General features: G+C 39.4%; 1 protein-coding gene across 1 annotated transcript in view; it reads left to right on the top strand.

Moving 5' to 3' along the window:
- Nucleotides 1-22,027, top strand: part of LOC148425792 (zinc finger protein 407-like) — a 189,102-nt gene that overhangs the window by 104,042 nt on the left and 63,033 nt on the right. Inside the window, exons 6-7 of the mRNA XM_088412008.1 lie at nucleotides 13,818-13,984; nucleotides 21,474-21,557. Of these exons, the coding sequence (XP_088268134.1) occupies nucleotides 13,818-13,984; nucleotides 21,474-21,557 (251 nt within the window). The remainder of the gene's footprint in view (nucleotides 1-13,817; nucleotides 13,985-21,473; nucleotides 21,558-22,027) is intronic.

Here is a 22,027-nt window from a genome sequence, read left to right as displayed (position 1 = left end):
GACACCAAGCAATTTTGGACAAAATAAGAAAAAACTTTTTTTTTTTTTTTTTTTTTTTTTTTTAAATATGTGTTTTCTGCACAGTGACTTTGACACTAATAGTTTTTACTTTAGTGACATATGATTTCCTCAAAGTACTCACTTTCATCTTCCTGTTTCTATTCCCTTATATTCACCACATAGTGATCTAAATTGAAAACTGACATTCTATTGAGTTTTGGGCTCTGCACATTTACAGAATCCTGACCGAATAGTCTCATCTATCTAAGTTATTTAATTTCCAGGACATTTATTACTATAATACTGAACTAGTTCAATTGTGATCAGTTGATTTACAGAAGCACTATGCTACATGGTTGCTAGCTAGCATGTTAGCATTTATTTTTTACAGTTTCCAGAATATTCTAGAGATGGATCTCTACTGATATTAGTGGTCCATATCTGAATCCATTCAACAGCTTGGTTTTGCTGAATTTGCCAACATTTTTTTTTAAACTGCGACGCAAATGATGCCTTTTATATGTTGAAATTGGCGATGGCTTTCAATGACGTAGATGCATGTATTTTCACCACAACTTTGATAAAATCCACTTTGTTATCTTTGTATTCATCATCTGTCCCACCACGAGACATACTTCCCTTATTGTGAACTGATTCAAAACCAATTGCTTGTTTTGCCCTTCTCTCTCATTCGCTCTCGTCCTTTGCCCATCTGCACTGCTCTAGTTTTCCTTTTTACTTCATAGTCTCGCTGATCACATCTCTTAGTCATCAAGAGCAACGTTGCCATCAAATGGTCACAGTTAATCACTACAGTGCGCAGTCATCTTAATATTAAGAGGAACGCTGGCCATGAGTGTCAACCATCCATTCATTAAAAAAAAAAAAAAAAAATATATATATATATATATATATATATATATATATATATATAGTTGACTAGAATTACTGTCGCTGGCAAAATAACATGTGAATATAGTACAGTACTACGACAACAAAACTGTGTGTAGGATTTAAATGGGTGGTGTGGTTGGAATTTCAGTCAATGTACTTATTGCGCATTGAGCCGCATGCGACGCCAAATGCGGCACGAAATTTAGCTATTTCCCCTATTTGCTGATTTCAAATAAAGTGAATTGATTTTCGCACTGCTACAGTCTATCAGCTTGGGAAAGGTCCAATGTCACACACGGGACAGGAATTAATCATGGCAGCCAGTTTGTGGACACCTGGAGCTATGCAATCTCTGGCGGAAAAGAGCGAGTGTGCGGGGCAGAGAAGTTCCGACTATATAAAGTCAGACTTACCTTCGGACACAGCTTTGGCGATGGTCCCTACCAGTACTCTCAAGAAGGGTTGTACTTTCTTCTACTCTGGAGTTTTCGAGGGTGATAGGCACGCCCCCCTCCCACTCGATCTGAACCAGAGCGGTGCTTTGTTATTGGAATTTTGTGATCGTCACGGATTGTCCATACCAAGCACCATGTTCAAACATCATGGTGTCCATACGTTCACTTGGCACCAGTACACCCTAGACCCCAGTTTGATGATCAACTTTGTGGTCGTATTCTCAGATTTTCTGCAGCATTTATTGGACACTTGGGTGAAGAGAGAGATATCGCTGTTAACTGATCACCACCTGAAGGAGGATGCCATGCAGACCCAAACATATTGAGGGTCTGCTGTGATTATCTAGCACTCCCCTGTCAGAAGGAGTTTCATCTCCTACCTCCAAGTTTTTCCCACATTGTGAAGGAGGTGGGTGACATTGAGTCCCAAGTGGACTATGTTCTGCAGCTTCATTGTCAAAGGTGGCTGCTTATTGGAGTTGTGACCGTAAGGTGGTCAGTGGCTGTCGTGGCGGCAATCTCTGAACTCGGTGGGGTACATCACTGAAAGAAGCTGAAGGAGACCTATCAGGCCTATCGAGTGTGGGAGGAGTTCGGTAAGGTCATGGAAAATGACTTCCGGACGGCTTCTTGGAAGTTTCCCAAATTTTTGTAAAAGGAGCTGTTGTTGATATCCCAATAAATCTTTGATTCCTTCAAATTCATTGTGTGTGTGAGGTATGTCACTGATATACTATGTAGAATGTTATGCATGTAATAGTGGGACAATGACTGCAGTGCAGGACCCAAAATGTATTAACTCATCCAGCATGCTGTAAAGGTGATATCCTTTTATACCAGCTACAGATTAATTGAGGAGGTTAGGCAGCCACACAGCTAAATTTAGATATTATTGATGTGTCACATGAACTCAATTCATCAATAAATTCAACAATAATCAAATCACTTAAAGCAAAGAGGACAGAGGCACACTGTCTCCTTTGTCCAGCCACCTCTGCAGCTGCTATCCTAGTATCCCCCACTCCAATGACCAAGATTAATGAAACCTCTGCCATTTTTAATTAGCATGGACACAGTCATCAATTATGTCTGCCCCACCCCAAATACAAATATTATTATATTTGTGGGAAATGTCTTGATCTATTTCATTTTTGTCTCCAAGGGAATGTGATGAATAGCCTCCTATCATTGTTGTTTGCAGAAAAAAACAAAACAGTTGGAAATGTTTAATGTAGTGAATAGGGTGTCTTGACAGGTTCTTTGCCTTTTGACACTGTGCACAACATGGAAAGAGTCTGGCAAAGAAGATCATTTTGAAAGAAGGGTAATTGTTGGTCCTTGATCACGGTGTTACGACTCAAAGAAACAAAGTCAAAATAAAACTATACTGAAAAATCGGAACCAACTCAAACATTTAGAACCATTCAAACAGTAGTCTTATTTATTTATTACATGTTTATTATTGTCATAAAATTGTAAAATTAAAAGTAATTCTACAGGCACTTAGAGCTGCCCTGGTAGCAACCCAATTCAATGAACATTTCACAAAACGAGAGACAAAAAATTGTTTTGTGTGCTGGGGTTTTCACTTCATTTCCTTGATTAAATGATCAAGAAAATTAACAAGGTCATTTGACTTACAGACTTATTTCCTTCTCGTTCCTTTTCCAAGAAGACAATTCCTGTGTATGTACTTATTTAGCAACACTTGATTATGTCACACATTTCTTTCTTCTTTGTCTTTTAAAAGGTCTACCCCTAAACGGGCTGACATTACTCTCCAGCAATTTACTGTCTAAGTTGGCAGCCAGGTTTGCCTTTCTGGCTTTATGTTCACGTCCTTCAGCACAGCTAACACACTAAGCAAAGGCACATAATCCATATAGATGGTGGTTGAAACAAGCATAAACACGCATTAGTGCATTAATGTGTTTGTGAATGTATAATCAAAAGACAAGCACTGCTATATCCTCTTCTGTCATACCCCAAAATAGTTACAGTAGATAAGGAAAACATAAAAAATAAATATAGTAAAACGAGATGTCTATAATTGATCTAGTAAAAGTGTTGTTTGTTTAGCTTCTTTTTGTTCTTTTTTAAAAAGATGTGTATACCTGGCTGAGATGGATTATAATTGCTACGTAATTTGAAGATCTGCATGTTTCAGTTAATCAACATGTAATCCCAACCCCGCTCAGACACACACACGCTTATACACACACAGACTTGTGTACACAAACACGTACACACCCACACATGCATGGACACACACACACACACACACACACACACACACACACACACACACACACACACAAACATTTATACCCTTACCCTGCCACAGCTAGTACATGCCCATTGACTACAGAGAGAAGTGGGAGAAACATCTTGAATATTTTATGAAGCTTGGGGACCCCACCTCTGTCTTCCCCACCCAACAATCTGACACTACCGCAATGTCCAGTACACATACACACATTCACGCACGCATATATATATATATATACACATATGAATCTGTGCACTCATGCGTACATACACACACATAAACAGAAATAATGTTTTAAATGCAATCATTGTCAAACCCAAACAATGTCATTTATCAAGGGAGCATTTGGGACCATATAATAAGTTTCACATTATTAATACAATTTTTCATCCTCTGTCATGCCTATCTGATTTATGGCACACGTGTGATCTAAGGTGATCATTGAATTACAATTCCAGTAATAAGAGAGAAAATGGACCTGCTCTTTCACTTGTGCCCATTGGAGCACACACAGACCCACACTTTAACACACAAACACACTCTTAAGTCTGGATAAATGGCCTATTGTTGCATTGTATCTCAGTTACATACGAGCTAGAACTACAACCAACTTATAGTGGTTAGGCCAAAGACCTAATATGTTGTTACTGTTGTGAGCTAAATAATTAGCTTTTTTTTCTAAAACAAAGAAGACAAAAACAAAACCAAATATAAATGTACCTAGGCCCGTTTAATCAGATTAGAGACTGTGCTCTTTAATCTACATCAATTTTGGAGACTAAAAATCAGTGGCTTCTTTTGAAGCTTCGTCTATGAGCATTGATTGTTGCGGGGCAGGGTATAATGATTTATTGCTCTATGTTGTTAGACATATTTACTGCGATTTCTATGAAGCGACAGCCATTGCATTCACTGATCTAGTGTCTAATCTAACTGCCCTTTGTAATTATGATCCCGGTCCATAAAGCATTATCTAACAGGAAGATGCTAATAGGGCACCAAATATGATTCAGTCAACAAATAAACAAATGTGACAATGATTTTTTTATTTTTTTTTTTAGGGGTGATGATCAGATAATAAAGATAGGCTCTTCTCATAACACTAAGATAATTTTTGAATATCTATTTTCACTATTAGCAATCTTATTATATGCCTTATAACTTTAACCTGTTGTTGAGGGCCTAGTCAATCAACATCATGCATCATCTTGTTCTATTCTCTGCAACTTTAGAGACGGTGCTTATTGTCACTAAAAATGATCGATAATGCAACGCTCATCCTCACAGATTTTGGAAACGCCAGCTCAGTACATGAGTTCCACAATCTATTCCATGTTTTGTCTGCATTTTGGAATGATAATTACGTTTATACGTCATTTTCATGCTTAGCCAGCCTCTCCACAGCTCTTTGTATACCTGAAAGCACATAGAAATGTAAATATTTCTTTTCCACTGCAGCACTGGCAGGTTACCCTAATGAAATTCTAGTAGTGTAATTTGATTTACGATGTGCTAATGCAGCCTGATATTAGAAAGAAAATGCTCTGATATGGCTGCCTTGTGCTGTATTTAAAGCCTATCAGGAGCCTGATAAAGAGCATTCTGTCCTCAGCAGCAGGGCTGAGTTATTGTTGGAGATACTCATATTGATAGTAATTCTTTCTGACACAATTTAGTGCTTGCAATATATAAATATGAAGATAATGGTTAATTTAGGTCGCTGCACAGATTCCAACACCTCAAATTAAAGAATCATAAAGAAGGATGGGATGCTCCCTTCCTTCCTCATTCTAAGCGGTATAGAAAAGATGGATGGAGGAATATTTGAGTGTATATTTGGCCAAAGTGTATCATACAAATCAATAAGTTTTGGTCGCTTTGCTTATAAAGAGCTTGCCATGTGGTATATTTTTAGTCTGGATTTTTTAGCTTTTGGTGAAACGTAACATCACACTTGCTTGAACATCGTTGAAGGATAGAAATGCAACACTTGGGGTGTTTTAACTGTTTGTATTATTCATATTTGAGGAGTGTGTGTTTGCGTGTGTGTGTGTGTGTGTGTGTGTGTGTGTGTGTGCGCGCGTGCGCATATGCAATGTGATCATGCTGTTGGTGTGGTTAAGATTTAGGACCACATGTTTCAAAGTGTGTTTGAGACTCTTGAGCTATGGCTAATAATAAAACTATGCAATAATAGGGCCACCACAGAGGGACATGGCCTTTGCACCTCACTGCCCATCCCTTCACTCCCCTCTGCCTTCACGCCACCTAATTCTCTTCTTTCTGTCCCCTAAGTTATGGGCTGAATAACAGCACAATATTAAGATAACATTTCCTGATTGTTTGTCATACAGGAGGCTCCTTCACCCCGCTTTCATCACGTCTACCGTGTTCATTAAATTGACAATTTGTATTTGCCCTACAGCAGGATAAACCTATCTGATGGGCTCTTCTTTTTATTATTTATTTCATTATCTTTTCTTTCCTTTCCTCCCCCTCTTGGGATAGAAGGTAAACATAAATCAGACAAACCATCTCTGTTGTGTGCCATTGTTTATATTGCACTCATATGCAGCGGTTCTCTATAGGAGGTGCAACTACAATAGCGTGTAGAGACACGTGGCCCCTTTCATGGTGGTTTTATGTATTTATTTGTTTTTCTTGAAATGAGTATGCTGACTGTATTCTTTAAAATGATCCTCTGTTAGAGTATTTCTTCGACTTCCCGAGAGAGCCAATTCTTTTGCAGCAGGATTTTTTTCATAGTTGATGCTGTAGCCAGCATCAGAGAGTTTTCTTTGTTTATTTGAATGTGTAACTCAGATGAAAGCAGAAAACATTTTAATGAGTACAAATCTCATTGAAATATCCTCATCACCCTTAGCAGTGTGTGTGCCTAGTCCAGATTGACTTTGCCCAGAACAAATAACAAAGTGAGCATCTGTTTTAAGGGAAGGAAATGTAATGTGTTTCTTATTTTGTTTCCCCTCTATAACACAGACAAATAGGGTATGTATTGATCCTTATTATAAAAAGATCATCGCTTTAGACATGTGTTTAGGTCTGAATTCAGTCAGCTACCATTTAAGGCTTGCTCAGACTTTCTCCCAATATCTTGGAGCGCTCTGGACGAATGATTTAATCTTCATTCAGCTAATTTAGTCTGGATCTAAGATGCGAGCTTGTCAAAGTGCAGAGTGATGAAGTCTGAAAACAGTATGAGAGGGAAAATATGCAAGGAAAAAAATGGAAAGAAGTAAGAGAAGTGGAGAGATAAAGATGGAGGAAGAGAGACGGGTGATGCAGTAGGGGGCTGAAGATGATGATCCATCCTGACCCTCGTGAATGCTGTCATGTTCCTCCCTTTAGGTAATCTCTCTCACTCACTTGCTATTTTGCATGTGAAAATGCTCTCCTGACAGTTGCATATCAGATAAATTTTCTCCCCCTTTTCCCTTTGCCAAATAAACAACAGTCTTCACTTTGAAGTTGTCTGTTTGTGTCAGTTTGGCTTCAGGCAAGAGTCGGCCTTTCTCTTTTTCTGTCTTTGTGTTGCCATGAGAGTGTTGAAGATTAGTTCCGCACACCAATTGGCCAACACCCTAGACAAATATAAATCGGTGAACGAGCCATTAAACATTTGCTAATGTTAAACAACAAAAATTGTTCTCTCGTCATTTAGTGGTGTAAGAATACTTTGAAATTATATATGTTCACGGAATCAGCGTTAATCAGGCATTTCCACCCTGAACAGACATTTCTGGTGTACATCTTTTGCTGTTGTTTTGTTACAATTAACCTGAATTAACACATAATAGTCAACATTTGTGTTCCTTAAATGCACATTTGCACCTCACCACTTGGAGGCAGCAATGAATGAGTCTGGTGAAAACCATTTTTTTTATTTATTTAATGATACAGCCACTGGTAACGGTACACATTTACAACTCATAAGAAATATACAGTCATTATTAGGGCTTGTGTGTGGCCTGTGATGTTCTGCCAGTAGCTAGAACTTAAACTGATAAGATCACATCACAGTATACTGTATATGAATGACAGTATACACATGGAAGCATGCAGCTTTCAGGAAGTACAGGCGAGAAGCCCACCTGAGTCTTTGAATAAATCTGCACTGTGTGTCAATCATGTCACCTCACTCCATGATCTGGGGGCAAACAGAGGGAAGATATGGAGTATAAAAAAAAAAAAAAACATTTCTAAATACTGCAAAGGAAAATAGCTCCATGACTCTTTTTTTTTTTTTTATTGTGTGGCCTTCTTATCAGTGTTCAGGTCAAATACCTGAGATTTGAAAGTAATGATGGCCACTCGCTTTTCATTAGTTAACTGCCATAAAATTAATTTAACAATTTGCCATAATATGATGAGATTTCAGATATATACTGTAATTGTTTTAAATGAATGCAAAATTAGTAATACCAAGTTCATTCACAAAGTTTTACTGTTTTTGACTAATGATGACCAGTTCAGTATTTACATTAATTTATTTTCCTAACTAATATTTTTTAACAAGCTTTTGTTTTGTGAGGGCTATCTTTATCGAAAAATGCACATTTGCTTTCCGGCACTCTCGCTGGCAGAACAAATTGTGAGGTACAGCGTGAAGGAAGACTGTTTTTAATGAAAGATAAGGTGCGAACCAAATCTTATGGCCCGGTGGCTGGTAATATGGCCTTATATGAGTAACCCATGAAAAAAATTATGTGCATCCCTAATTATTATAGTTCCATCCATCCATTTTCTAGAGCCGCTTATCCTCACAAGGGTCGCAGGGTTGCTGCTGCATATCCCAGCTATCTTTCGGCAGTAGGCGGCGGACACACTGAACTGGATGCCAGCCAATTGGAGGGCACACAGAAACAAACAACCATTCACACACCCAATCACACCACAGGACAATATAGTGTATTGTTAATGTTTAATGCATTGAGGGCCTTTGTTTATGTCTCAATTTGAAACGCCTGACTGCCTTCGAATGAAAAGGGATGGCCATTGTTTGAATTTGCACAATTTTATTTCAGATTTTTCCATTCGATTGCGGTTCCAAACAATACTAATTTCTGATTTTTGGGGGAAAAGTTAAAAAAAACATTAAAAGAAAAAGACATTTATTTAAAAAAAAACTTCTCAATTTTTACAAGTTTTAGAAATGTATTTTTACCTTTGTGTGCGCTATATGCCATGGAAAATGGTCAACTCATCCACTCTCACACGGTTACAAGTTGCAAGGATGCACCGGGGTACCAAAATGTCGTGCCAATTTATACCATGTGACTCGATACTTTAGTCCTGGCTCAAATCAGTACCAAAAACGCAAAAATTCATTGAGAGTACGATTGATGTTCTGAAACCATCTAAAAAAAATGAGATTACGTAATGAAGAGGACTATATAAAAATGCAAAGTGTTGTAAAATACACTTTTATGTTTTTAGCATGAATTGGTTGCAAATTCAAAGGCCTTTTGCCAAAATGTTCCCCCCTGATCAATCTTAATATCTCTTGCTGAACTTCTAACTTTAATGAGTTTTGTATGGTGCTTGGCTGTTAAAACGACAATGTTCATATACTTGTATATGTGTGAGACAGTGAATCGTGACAAAATCTGAGATGTGGAGACCAGATCAAAGCACTCATCTGATACCAGTAAAAAATAAAAAATACAGACCCAAGCCCTTTTCTAAAGCCCTCCAAACTTCACACTGTTAGTCAAGACTGGTAGCGCACGTACCTCCATCTCTCCTCTGTTTTGCAATGGTGTGTGTTTTTCTCCATCTCAGCATTGTCAGGGCCTGCCTGCCTGCCTGACTTTGCGATTAGGCCAGATAATAAACAATGGCCTGTTTAGCTCATAAAGCAGGAGTGTTGCTCATATTGCTTACAATAAAAGATAGCATCGCTTCACTCATCTTATTTTCTTCTCCCATGGCGGCACGAGCAATGAGCTGTTCTATTAATACCAAAGCTAGTGAAGAAATACAGATCCAAATGTACATCTATTGGTCAAATTATGTTTGTCCTAAGTCATGTGATGAAAGAAATAAGGCTATTTAATAGGAGTGTGCCCAAAATGTGTGCCCGATTCCTGTCAGCTTCTGTACTAGGTACAGAGGCGCACTGTGCCATAACGTCACCATGCAGTCTGTTATGAAAAGTCCAGCCTTGCACGTTGCGGGTTGCACAAACTCAAACAATAAAGGAAATTCAACTGCCAGTCCTCATTGAAAACCACAAAGTCAAAGTGATGCACGAATGCCACACGACCCCTTAAGTAAATGCAACCTTTCACTCTGCTTCTAACAAATGGAGGTTGACGTTCACTAATCTGATGTTTGTGTAATCATTAAAAGTGTCTTTTCCCAATCCCGGGGGTTAAATATTTCTGCTGCCATACCACTCAGTAGATCAACAACAACAGGAATAGCGCTTAGTCCCCCCCAATCTCCTCAGTCTACTTTTGTCTCTTGCATGCACATGGATTAAATGCTCTAACAAGGAACACATATTCATACATGTTAGAATTGTGACTGATAATGCTCCTCAGCTGCTCACTTGGAAAAGATTATTTTTATAACTTCTTTTCCACAAATTTCATCACCTAGAGAAGGGCATTATCACAGGATGTACCATTTCTGTGGTATTGTTTTCCTTGGCATTGAATATGCTGGTGAAGTCAGCAGAGGTGCTTCAGCCACCTATCAGAGCCTTTATGACGGTCACCACAACATCAGTCCCTGGCTGTAGATGCATCCTCCAAGGCCTTGAACATCTCATTAGCTGGGCCCGAATGAACTTCAAGCCAGCCAAGTCCAGTTCCCTGGTGGTGAGGAAGGGAAAGGTTTCAGAAAGGTTCCATTTCTCAATAGAAGACACCCCGATTCCATCAGTGGGAGAGAAGCCAGTTAAGAGCCTGGGAAAGATCTATGAGTGCACCTTGAAGGACACCGCAGCACTCCACGCGACATCAGAGGAGTTGGGAGCCTGGTTAACAGCCATGGACAAATCAGGGCTGCCAGGCAGGTTTAAAGCCTGGATTGTGCCAATGACCACCGTCAAGTGCTTTGGAAGGAAGGTCAGCTTTTCCTTGCGGAAAGTTGGGCCTACCACGAAGCCTCAGCAGCAACGCCTTGTACGGGGGGAACAACAAGCTGAAACTGCCCTTCAGCAGTCTGAAGGAAGAGTTTATAATTACTTGAGCAAGAGAGGTGCTGCTGTATAGGGACTCCAATGACATCAAAGTCTCCTCGGCTGGCATAGAAGTGAGAACTGGCAGGAAGTGGTGTGCCCAAGTGGCAGTCGACCGGGCTTAGTCCCGCTTGCGGCACAGTGAGCTGGTGGGAACAATGGCATGTGGACGGGCAGGACTCGGGAGTAACCCAAGACCTTCCTTCAACAAGGCCAAGGGGAAGGAGAAGTATCAGCTGATCCAGGAAGAGGTCTGGACAGAGGTGGAAGAAGCACGCTGCAGTAGAACTGCAGGAATGCGGCAACAAGGTGTGTGGACTCGATGGGAGGGGGCAACTGACCGGAAGTTATCATGGATAGAGTTATGGTGATCTGAGCCACACTGGATCAGTTTCCTTATCCAGGCAGTTTATGATGTCCTACCAAGCCTGTTCAACCTCCAGCGCTGGGGCCTGGCTGAGAACCCACTGTGCGCTCTCTGCCAAAGAGGTGTGACGGGTGATTGCTTAAACCATCAGCACAGGTATCTCCACCAGCAGAAACCAAAAGCCAACAAGGCGGTCCATCGCATTTGTTAGGGCTGGGGAGAAGCCACCGCAGCTCAGGAGTAATCCAGGCGGTCTCCTGGCATCGGCCTGAGACTTGCAATCGAATATCAACCTAGGGAAGCAGCTCAAGTTCCCTGAGAACATTGCAGTGACCACACTTAGGCCAGACATTGTTTTGGTGTCAGAAACAAGGCAAGTGGTCCTACTGGAGCTGACTGTTCCCTGGGAAGATAGGATGCAGGAGGCCATTGAAAGGAAGATGGCCAAGTATGAGGAGCTGGCAGGTGAATGCAGAATGGAGGACACGATGCAACTCGGTAGAGGTCGGGTGTAGAGGGTTCGCCGGTCAGACCCTCGTCAGGGCTCTCAAGATGTTGGGGATCAAGGGACTGCACATCAAGGAGGGCCATCAAAAACAACTGTGACACAGCGGAAAAGGCGTCCAGATGATCAAGCTGTGGATCAAGCAGGGCTTGGACAAATGCTCTTAAGACACAAGCTGGGACTTGATCACCTCGGCTGGGTCCCCCGGGCGAGGGTGTCTGTTGTGAGACCGAAACACCCAATGAACCCAGGCGCCAACACTGATGATGTGTCTTAAGCTGCACTAATAGTGTATATTAGAACTACTGAGAAATATTAATATTCAGGCAACAGCTTTTCAAATAATATTTTGGAACTGCAATTTCTCGTGAAATGACACTGTAAAAGCTACGCAATTGATAGCTAGCTTCAGAGAGTAGCCGTTGTCCACATGTTGATTTTGTGGAAAAAGGCATGCTCCTTACAAATCAAAACATAATAAATGTAAAAAACAAAAAACAAAATTTAGACTTTTGTCTCCCTCTGTTATTCTGTCTTGCAAAGCAGAATTCAATGAATCGTTTTGAATTGAAAATCATTCTTGAGACCCAAAAATCGGAATCGAATTGTGACAAAAAGATTCCCACACGAATAATTTAATAAGCGTCTGAGGTTGTTGGTGGCATTATACTGCTTCTTACCTTCTCGTAAACGTGCTTATCTGGCCCAAAGTCATATTCATAGAGCATTTAGATTGCAAGTCTTGCCATGATGTATTTTACTCTTTACCCATCCCAACACCCGCCTTTAATTCCCGGGCCCCCATGTTATGTCTCGCCCCTATTACACCGTTGGCTTTCTTTTTCCTGTAAGGAAGATGTATGAATTTGAATTATTGATTCAGACACATGCTACATGCTGTGTGGAGTCATTATTTGTTCAGGTGAGTGTCATGCGGCTCGCTATGAAACAGATACCATGGGGATTAAACGACACAATCAGAACTTAAAGGCAGCCACCCTCCCTAAAATAACACGGGCCTCGCTGCAAGACAAATGTTCCCCAAAACCTGACTTCATTTGTTTATGACTCGCACATTAGTCATTCTGCATCTAAATTATAGAGTAGGGCAAAGATTAATTTCAGCCCAAGTTTTTCTATTGTGTTTACTTTCTGTGCCTTTCTTGAAGCCCAATAGCACAGCAGATGAATGTAGGTGCAAGCATCCCACACATGTGAGACAAAAAAGCCCACTGTAAGTCAAATGATGTAGGCGTCAGCATGAGGAACACAGACATCGAGTTAGTCAAAACAAGATGCGTTTTCACATTTCTGACACCTACTATACACACTCAGACTTATGCACAAGACATGGACTAAAAACAGCCTTCATAAAGAAACTAACTATTTAATTACCGCTGTCAACATATATGGTAGTATACAACAATTGTGTTTGTTCACAAAGTTGTATTATACACTGCTGTTTATTTGCTGCATTGTTCAGGGGTAATATGCTGTCTAATGGCATCCATTATAAACATGCTAGAATGTTAATTCCATTTGAAAACTATGGATGGATGGATAGTGTTTGTAAGAGAGAGAGAAAAGCTTTGATACATAAGCCTCAAGAGAAGTGGTGGGTAAAATGTTGATAACTGTTCATTTAACCCTGGCTAAGTGGTCAGGGATGCTCGACAGGTGAACTTTATTTTCCTCACTGCCCCCTCCCTCCCGCCACCACCACCAAACCTGTGTGTGTGTCTGGACTATAACAGAATTTCTTAAGTCCTCTGGGCCCTGGTGCAAAGCAGAGAATAAATGGTGGAGGTGGCAGGCCAGGACAGAAAAATCAATGCCTGCTTATACAGACATGACATACCAATAGCTAACTGCACTCATGTGTGCCCGCGTGTTTGTGGGTGGGTGTGCATGTGTTTCAGTGCAGACATACAGCATACAATCAAATAGTGCTGTGCTCTGTAACTAGGAGTGCAACTACCTAGCTACCTTAGTTTCCTTTCTTATAGCATACAAGACTTACAAGTATTTTATGTCAGTGCAGGGGTCAGTAAATAACAGTTCCCCCCTTGTTGACCTGCTCTTTCTGCCTCTTTCCCTCTTCTACCTGATATATTCCACAGGAAGTTTGAGTGCAAGTTGTGTGAGCGCTCCTTCAGTGAAAAATGGGCCCTAAACAACCACCTGAAACTTCACAGTGGGGAGAAACCATATAAGTGTTCCTGGCCATCCTGCCACTATGCCTTCCTCAACCTGTCTGCAATGAAGGACCATTATCGAACACACACTGGTAAGAAAACTAGCAGCTTTTATTTGAAATCCAATCGTAATTTACTCATCCAAACATGAATAAACACCTCAAAGTTTATATAAAAAGCACAATTCTCAGATTTTAAATTATGTGCCCTCTTTATGCTGCTTTGGATAAGCAAACTGTAAAAACATCAAATACAGTTTGTGTTAACTGTGAAAATTCCATCGCGTTAAAATAAAATAAATTAATAATAACGAAGGGAGGAAGGAATTGCCAAATCTACAATAAGCATTCATTTTCATACTTACATCAAAATTTGAAATCTTCAATCGGCATTCATTTTCATACATACATCAATTTCTTGTATAATGTCTTTCACTTTGCCTCATCCATCTTTTATCTTTATTACTTTTATCCTGTCTTCAAGTGTTAAGCTTCGTTCAAGCTTGATGTGTTCGTGAGCTCCGCGTGTCAAATGACGTTAATTTGTCAACCTCGCCGTTCCGCGCGGACTTCGCTGAACAGATTTTCTGCTACGTGTATCTTTCCGAAATATCAGGATGAGCAGAAAACATGGCGGACAAACTACTGCTTATGGCAGTTCGCCGGCACAAACGCTGTCTGGCTGCGGGGCAAAGCCACACCGAGTATGAAGTGCTGCAAAAGGCGTGCCGGCTTGTCTAGCATAAACCAAGCTAGACTTTTCCTGCAGGCTTGTTTTTGCTATAGTGGATTTCAGTGCCAGGCAAATTGAGAGAAAACAATTTTGTATTATGCAACAGGGGGACTTTTCCTTATTGGGGGAAGTAAGAAAGAGAGAAAGGCTTCAATGCATGAAGATTATTTCACTTTTTTTTTTTTTTTTTTTTTGCACACGTAGGTTTCGTTGTAGAGGAGTTTTACTGTATAGACGAATATTTGATTTGATTCAATGTCACATCCAGTATAAGGTGTACCCGGCCTACTTCCCAAAGAGAGCTGGTGTAGACTCCGGCTTGCCCCTGACCCGGAAAAGCGGTCAAAATAATGGATGGATGTATGATTTGTAAGATGATGACGGAGTAACTAAAGTCCAATCCATATTGATAAAGTTGCTAATCTTCGTTAAACAATGGTCTGTTAGAAAAAAAAATTAAGTGTCAAAATGTCAGTTTGTTGTTGACACTTTCCAATATAAATTTAAATCAGTTGTAATCAAAGTTAAATATTTTCACAGTGGTTATTGACCATAGCATTGCAATTTTGAAGCAGTTTGCCACTGTTTTTCTTTTATATTATTGATGCTCAGAGTTCTAAAAATAATTTGTCAATGAAAATAGCCCATCTTCATCGAGCAACCACATCAAGAGGTAGAGAAACTGCAGAGGGTGTTTTATGTGCAAAGTTTCATCACAGTGGGGCAAATTCAGAATCGTTTGCTCACACACATATTGGCAACTGGAAAACGATTTACTGGGTTGTTTACATCAACACTTGGTGGGTGGGCATGCACTTAACTCTCATGACTTAACTATTTATACAAAACAAATAAAAAAGTACATTCCAATTGTTAAGTCCCACTTAAACACTAACTCAACAGAACTCTGGGTCAACACCAAATTTTTCCTTTTTTTTCAGCCAAGCAGTTTCCCCTCTGCTTTAATAATGTCCCGTACGTGAAAGTCAGTCCGTGAAAGTCAGTGACAGATGCAACAGCAGCTAGTGTCCTGACAGCCTGACTGAATGCTTGCAGGAGACCTCTCCATCCGTCATGTGGTGCCAGCTGTGTAAGAAAGAGATTTGCTGGATGTTATTTGAAATGTGCTTCAACTGTGATATAATGTCAAGGCACCTCTGAAATAATTAGACATTACATTTTTATTTGTAACTAGCACTCACCATTCCTCATCAAGTTGCTGACATCATTGTCAGCCAGTTGTAATGTGGAGAAATGCGTGGTAACTGTGATTATATGTGTGTATGTACACACCTTTGACAGAAAAGAAACATCAAAAGACAAAATTAAGTGAAATGAAAAAGGGAAAACGTTGAAAATAGAATTAATATCAGATTGTTGCACTCACAGATGTTGACTAAGTGTGTATACTACTGTTATGATGTTAACGTTATTGTTATGTTGGTGAACGGCCTCTTTAACAAGATTTGTTAAATACAATTCAAATAGACACTTATATAATAGGTCTGGATGCAAAAATTATGTTTACACTAAGTAACTGCCGCAATAAAAACTCTGAAGTGATTTAAGTTGGTTTTATGTTGACTTTCAATGAATCCATGGATGCCCCAAACTGTGAGGAGACTGCTTGATTGGCACAAAATCCATACAACATCCCTGAGGGCAGAAGACCCATCCATCCATCTATTTATCCATTAGTTACCACTTCATCCGGAGTCAAGTTCAGTTGTCCTGTTAAACAGTGAACAATCGTTCTGAAATTAATCTGCACGTTCCAACTCTAAACTATTGGCACAATATTTGTGGGATTTTTTGACAGCAAATGTGAGCTTAGATGAAGAAAACCCATCGTCAGGTGACAAATTCAAGTGATGATTGGTTTTATATTTTTACCGGTTGACATTGAGAAGAGTAGAAAAGTCTCTGTGAATATTGGGGCCAATTGGTCAGGGTTATTTTATACATTTAGGGATGCTGAAGTTGTTACTACTGACAGCCAGCAGCTTTTTGGCCAGGATGCTATATCCAGCAGCAAACTAGATTAGCAGAGCTATCTACCTAAAACTGTCTGTTTAAATTGTCTTTTTACTGAGAAAGTACGAGGCACGGATGGCCAATGCTTATCCGAGCCAAGTCATTGCAGAGCAAACAATGGCTTGTGTCTAACAAAAAGAAGCTCCTTTGCAAGGCGGCGTGCACTTTATGGAGTGCCCATTTGAGTCAGTCCTTCTCTAAATATCAAGATATTTGACAATTCCTAGAGTAGTGGCGGCCGGTCTTATATTTATCTTTTGATGTTGAACCCAAATATTCTCAGTCAACAGTAAAAATATAAAAAAATTAGGCCTCATGCACCAATACTTTTTTGAGTTTTATGGAGAAAAGTTTTATGGAGAAAAGTGTTTTGGGCAGACATTATGAAGAGCAAATACACATTTTTTTTTCTTATAATACCCTGCCATTCCTATTAACTCACATCCAAAACTGCCTTGTTTTTGTTTTGTGTTTGTTTGTTTGTTTGTTTTAGAGAGAAAAATGTTAGCACCTCCAGCTCTGCTTTACTGCCCTGAACTGCATGCATTGTTCCTTTCTGATTTGTGTGCTTTCGTTATTAATCACTTTACCTCACACAACAATCTTGTCTGTAGATTGGGAGGGGGCAGAGCGGGTGGTTCTGTGGTCTTCAGCCACCAGGGTCATTTGTAACCGCTGATGAATGAGCGACACAAATAAATAAATAAGTGTGCTGCATCTTTCCACCCAGTTTTTTTTTTTTTTCCCCCCTCCCCAGGCTCTTGGGCATAGCGGCGAACGAGGGGAGGAGGTGTGTGCGAGTGTGTGCGTGCGTGCGTGTGTGTTGGGGGGGATGTTGAACACTACGACAGGGCTACAATTGATTTCCTCATTGCCTCAGTTTGTCGCTTAATCTGGCGATATGCTGATAAATCTTCGTACTTTGTCAATTAATTTCCGTGAAAAATGAGAGCCAAAATGGTGAGCACATCAATACAGCAATGGAATCTCTGTCAAAAATTAAGCGGTAAAATTAATTGCCCTCCGATCCTCTCCTGTTAAAACATAACTAATGAGGGAGGCAATTATAGCATGCCGAGTCCTCCACGGTTGAAACATACACATATAATAGAGTATACTGTATATGCTCATAAAAACTTACACACACACACATCCATTAGAAATGGTAGTACTGTTTGGGTTAAAAAAAAATTATTGTTTTGCATGTAGGTACATTTAGTTCCTTTAAGAAAACAGTGTATGTTTGCAAAAAAATCTTATTGCGGTATTGCTTATTGAGGTAGTTGGAACCCTCATTCATCGCCGTAGATACGTTCCAGAACCGGCCGTGGTAGCTGAAAATCCACAAAGTCGCGCCCCCACTTTTCACATTAAAACGTTTTTTTAAAAAAAAAACACAAAAAATATATATGTATTTTTTTTAAATGTGAAAAGTCTTCATGCTATACATATTATTTAAGGTAATAATATAAATAAATAATACTGCAGTACACATGTTTACATTTTACTCAGATTTATACAGGTTACAGTTTATTTTAAATCAGGAAAAAAATGGGTTGAAGTGCATCAAAATTAAAACAAAAAAAAATGTTGATTAAAAAGTCAATTTTATTTATACTAGGAATATTTTTCACCAACTGAACTGTTTGATCCTGGGGAAAAAAAAGATAAATAATAACAATGTAAACTGATCTGGATAATTATCTTCTATTTTAATTATTTTCACCTGAAGAAAAATGTATACATTTTGTGTGTGTGTGTGTGTGTGTGTGTGTGTGTGTGTGTGTGTGTGTGTGTGTGTGTGTGTAAATCAGCAGTGTTTACAAATAATGGTTTTGGCAAAATTCAGTCATTGTACTCATCTGTTGCTGCAGATCGCTCTATATTTCTCTTAAGTCAAAAATGTATGATTAGAGATTAGTTTATGTTACACGCTTAATGTCTTGATGGAGTAAGAAAGTAAGCAACAGGCCGAGATGCACCACCAGACGTCGGCCACATGTGCCTGACACATACCACTTGTTGTGTTGGCACATTTTATTTTATTTTTTTAATTGTGAGAGAATTGATTAAAAAAAGCACTTTACAGGTGCGAGGAAAAAAAAACGTAAAAATTGTATACTACTTTTTCACTCTCGTTGAGCTCCCATCTAAAGCACTCACCCTTTTGATAAAGTATCGTGCATTGCTGACATTTCCATTGTGTGGGTTTCTTTGCTTTGTCAACATATACTTATAGCATAATACAATACCGGTGTCTCTTCCACCATAGTGACAAAGTCATCTTCTCATTCTTCTGTCCAGACGGACATTGTAGGTCAAAATGTGGAGTGTGGCGTGTAAAATAAACGAAATTGACAAGGCTTTACCTTTTTATGAGCGTTCATCACTTCCTGTTTTTGCCCTGTTCACTGATTCGCCAGCTAACAGCCAATTAGAATGATCAAATTTCTAACAACGATTCAACATGCTGAGTCCGCTGAAAATGCCCTCCCAATGCACCGCCGACTCATCTTAATGGTGTTTTCCAAACTAATCAGACTTTCCTGACTTCTGACGTCAGATTGGTGTATCTCTGCCTAAAGACAATCTGCTTGTGTCAAAAGCACTTAGTTCTGACATCAGTGTATCAGTCTTCTGCTGCACCACCTTTCCTTTTTGGTCACCAGAGAGTGTTCCACTACAGATCAGCAGATAAAAAGCACACAAGTAATTTATTGCCAATGTTTTCTCCTCAAGAATGCTCAAGAATAATTGTGGCGACCGCAGCTAAGCATATGGATCGATGTTTATGGATTTTTCTGTGGCAAGGTCTTGGAGTGCTGTAATGAGAGATGGAGAGAGGGAAAGGGCGACAGGACTGACCAGCACCGTATTTTCTCATATAAAGTCAAGGTCTAAGCAGATAGGGTTTATAGGCCAGAGACATTGGAGTAGGTAGGACCTCATCTATGCTGTTTTCTACAAAATACCAATGTGATCATTGTCATTTTATAGTAAAATGATACATTTAAAATAATACCATGAAATTGACAACCTGAGAATATGAACAGTATATTGGATTATAACTATCCCCATTGTATAAAATAAGGGGATAAGTAAACATCAAATGGAAAAGGGGTTAATGCCCCCATTTGATTCTAATTTTTTGGTCAGCGCCATAATTGTTATTCGATTCTTTTTTTCAGTCAGAATTACAACAGGGACTTGTTTTCATACAAACAAAAATGTTAGACTTCTGACAGTGTAAAAAAGTGAAAATTATGTATTTATTTTCTAGTTTTGTACTTGCAGTAGTTAATGTTATACAAACAGCATACAGTACCTTATCATTTTAGCAAGTATTGTACAGTATTTTAGACAGCACCACTATCCATTGTGCATTGATTCAATATTGCTGCTCTTAGTTTGTCTAATACAGAATGCTGTATGTGATAATTGCATTTTGACATTTGAAACTTTTATTTCTTTTTTTATGGAAAGTCTAAAGAGGTTTCGTTTAAAAAGTGAAAATATACATTTAGCTTGACCAGCTGCTTGTTAAGGTGTTTTGTTCTACCTTTTAAATGGTACTTCATTAAAGCTCCTTTCGCAAGTGAGGGGTTTTAAATCGGTCGGTTAGAGTAATATTGATGAAAATTTGTCTCACTGAAAGCTGCTATCTGTGCAGAATAAAAGTATGTGGAGTAGCACTGAGGCCCAGCTGCAGGAGTGGCACACAGTACATGCATGGTCACAAAGTGGAGTTCAACGTTTGAATTCACCTAAATATTTAAGTTACTTTTGAAAGTGTGAGAATGTAATCTTTTTTTTTTCATGATTTCGCCTAGAACTGTGTATTACACTACATAAATCTAATGAGAGTGTGTATTTGTGTCAGACTTCGTACATAGCATTCACCACGTCAACTCTGTAGACCTTTATTTGTTACTGTCCAAAAATGGCCATCCCAAAATGTGTCAGGCTCACCAAATGTGGCAGTGTATCTAAGTGTGTCTGTCTGTCTGTGCGATTGTGTGTGCATGCATGTGTGTATGTCTCTGTGTGAAGTTCTGTGCAAATGTCAGAGCAAAAGAGAGACGGCGCTCTCAGCTCATCATGCTGTTAATGACAAGGCCAGATGCAAAGAAGGGAGGAAGAGTGTCAAAAAGCTCTCCATGCTCCCCATCTGGAAGGCATCAGCCCCAAATGAAGTTGTAGAAAACCATCCCATTGATAATAAAGCTAATTTTTATGGCTCTGACAAGTATGTAATTATGTTCAGCGGTGCTTTTCAGATTTTATCACAGTCAATAAACCACACTGGCAATTTCCCGTCCCCCATTTGACATATTTACATGGATCCATCTGATTGGAGGAATTAGTTAGCTGTGAGAGCTCTGATGGATATACACTACTGATCTGTGACTTTTGCATAGCTCAACTGAAAGCCTACTCGACCTGCTTCTAAAATATCCCCTCAACCTGTTCTATTCTCTTATTCCACTGCTTTAAATCACCCTTATAACACATGTCTCTGCAATTTTGGCTTTTTGGTCCTTAGTCATGGTTTAGCAGTCACTTTTTTGCCTTCGTTTTAAAATGATAAATAAGGTTGACTGGACAAAATTAAAATGATTGCAGAGAGACATTTATCCATCCAGTGTCAAAATAGCTGCAGTAAAAATCCACAGCAACACAATCTTGTCAAATTTCCAGTTATCTGTGTCATTTGCGTACTTTACATAATGTAGAAGTAAGTACCGGTAACAACTTCTTACTTTGATAAGCAAATATTAAGCTCTGGTTAAATCACTGTTTCTCCTACCTGTACAGGTGAAAAGACTTTTCTGTGTGACCTATGTGGTTTTGCTGGTGGCACACGGCATGCTCTCACCAAGCATAGACGCCAGCACACAGGTAAGAAAGCCATACAGTCACAGAGCAATGTCTGAATGCAATAATCCTGGACCGAGAGTGACACTTTAAGATAAAAAGTTGCACTTTTCCCCTGTACATAATTTTAGCAGCTATGATACAAACAAGGCTCCATCAGTGTGTGACATGCCGCTGTCAGTGATAGGCATGTGTACCAGCAAAGCTGAGATTTTTAATTTTAGTTATCATTCCACCTTGTCAGCCTGTCGCTTAGAGGGATTGCGTATTTTTAAATGGGCTGACAATAATAGTGTTTTTAGGGAGGAAATGAGAATATGAAATAACATACAGTTACAGTTCTTAACTGTTGTTGCTACATGCCCCACGATTTTAATACAGTAATCATGTTATGAGTGCAAATTTTCATTTTTATAATTCATCTAGTTTCTCCTTATGTTGCTTTCCAATCCCTTTGCAAACCTTATTATCTCCTTTCTGTGCATGTTGGCATG

Source organism: Hippichthys cyanospilos, chromosome 3 (genome assembly GCF_059441005.1).
Source record: "Hippichthys cyanospilos isolate Australia breed blue-spotted pipefish chromosome 3, RoL_Hcya_1.0, whole genome shotgun sequence".
Taxonomy (NCBI): domain Eukaryota; kingdom Metazoa; phylum Chordata; class Actinopteri; order Syngnathiformes; family Syngnathidae; genus Hippichthys; species Hippichthys cyanospilos.
This window is presented reverse-complemented; position numbering and strand designations above follow the sequence as displayed.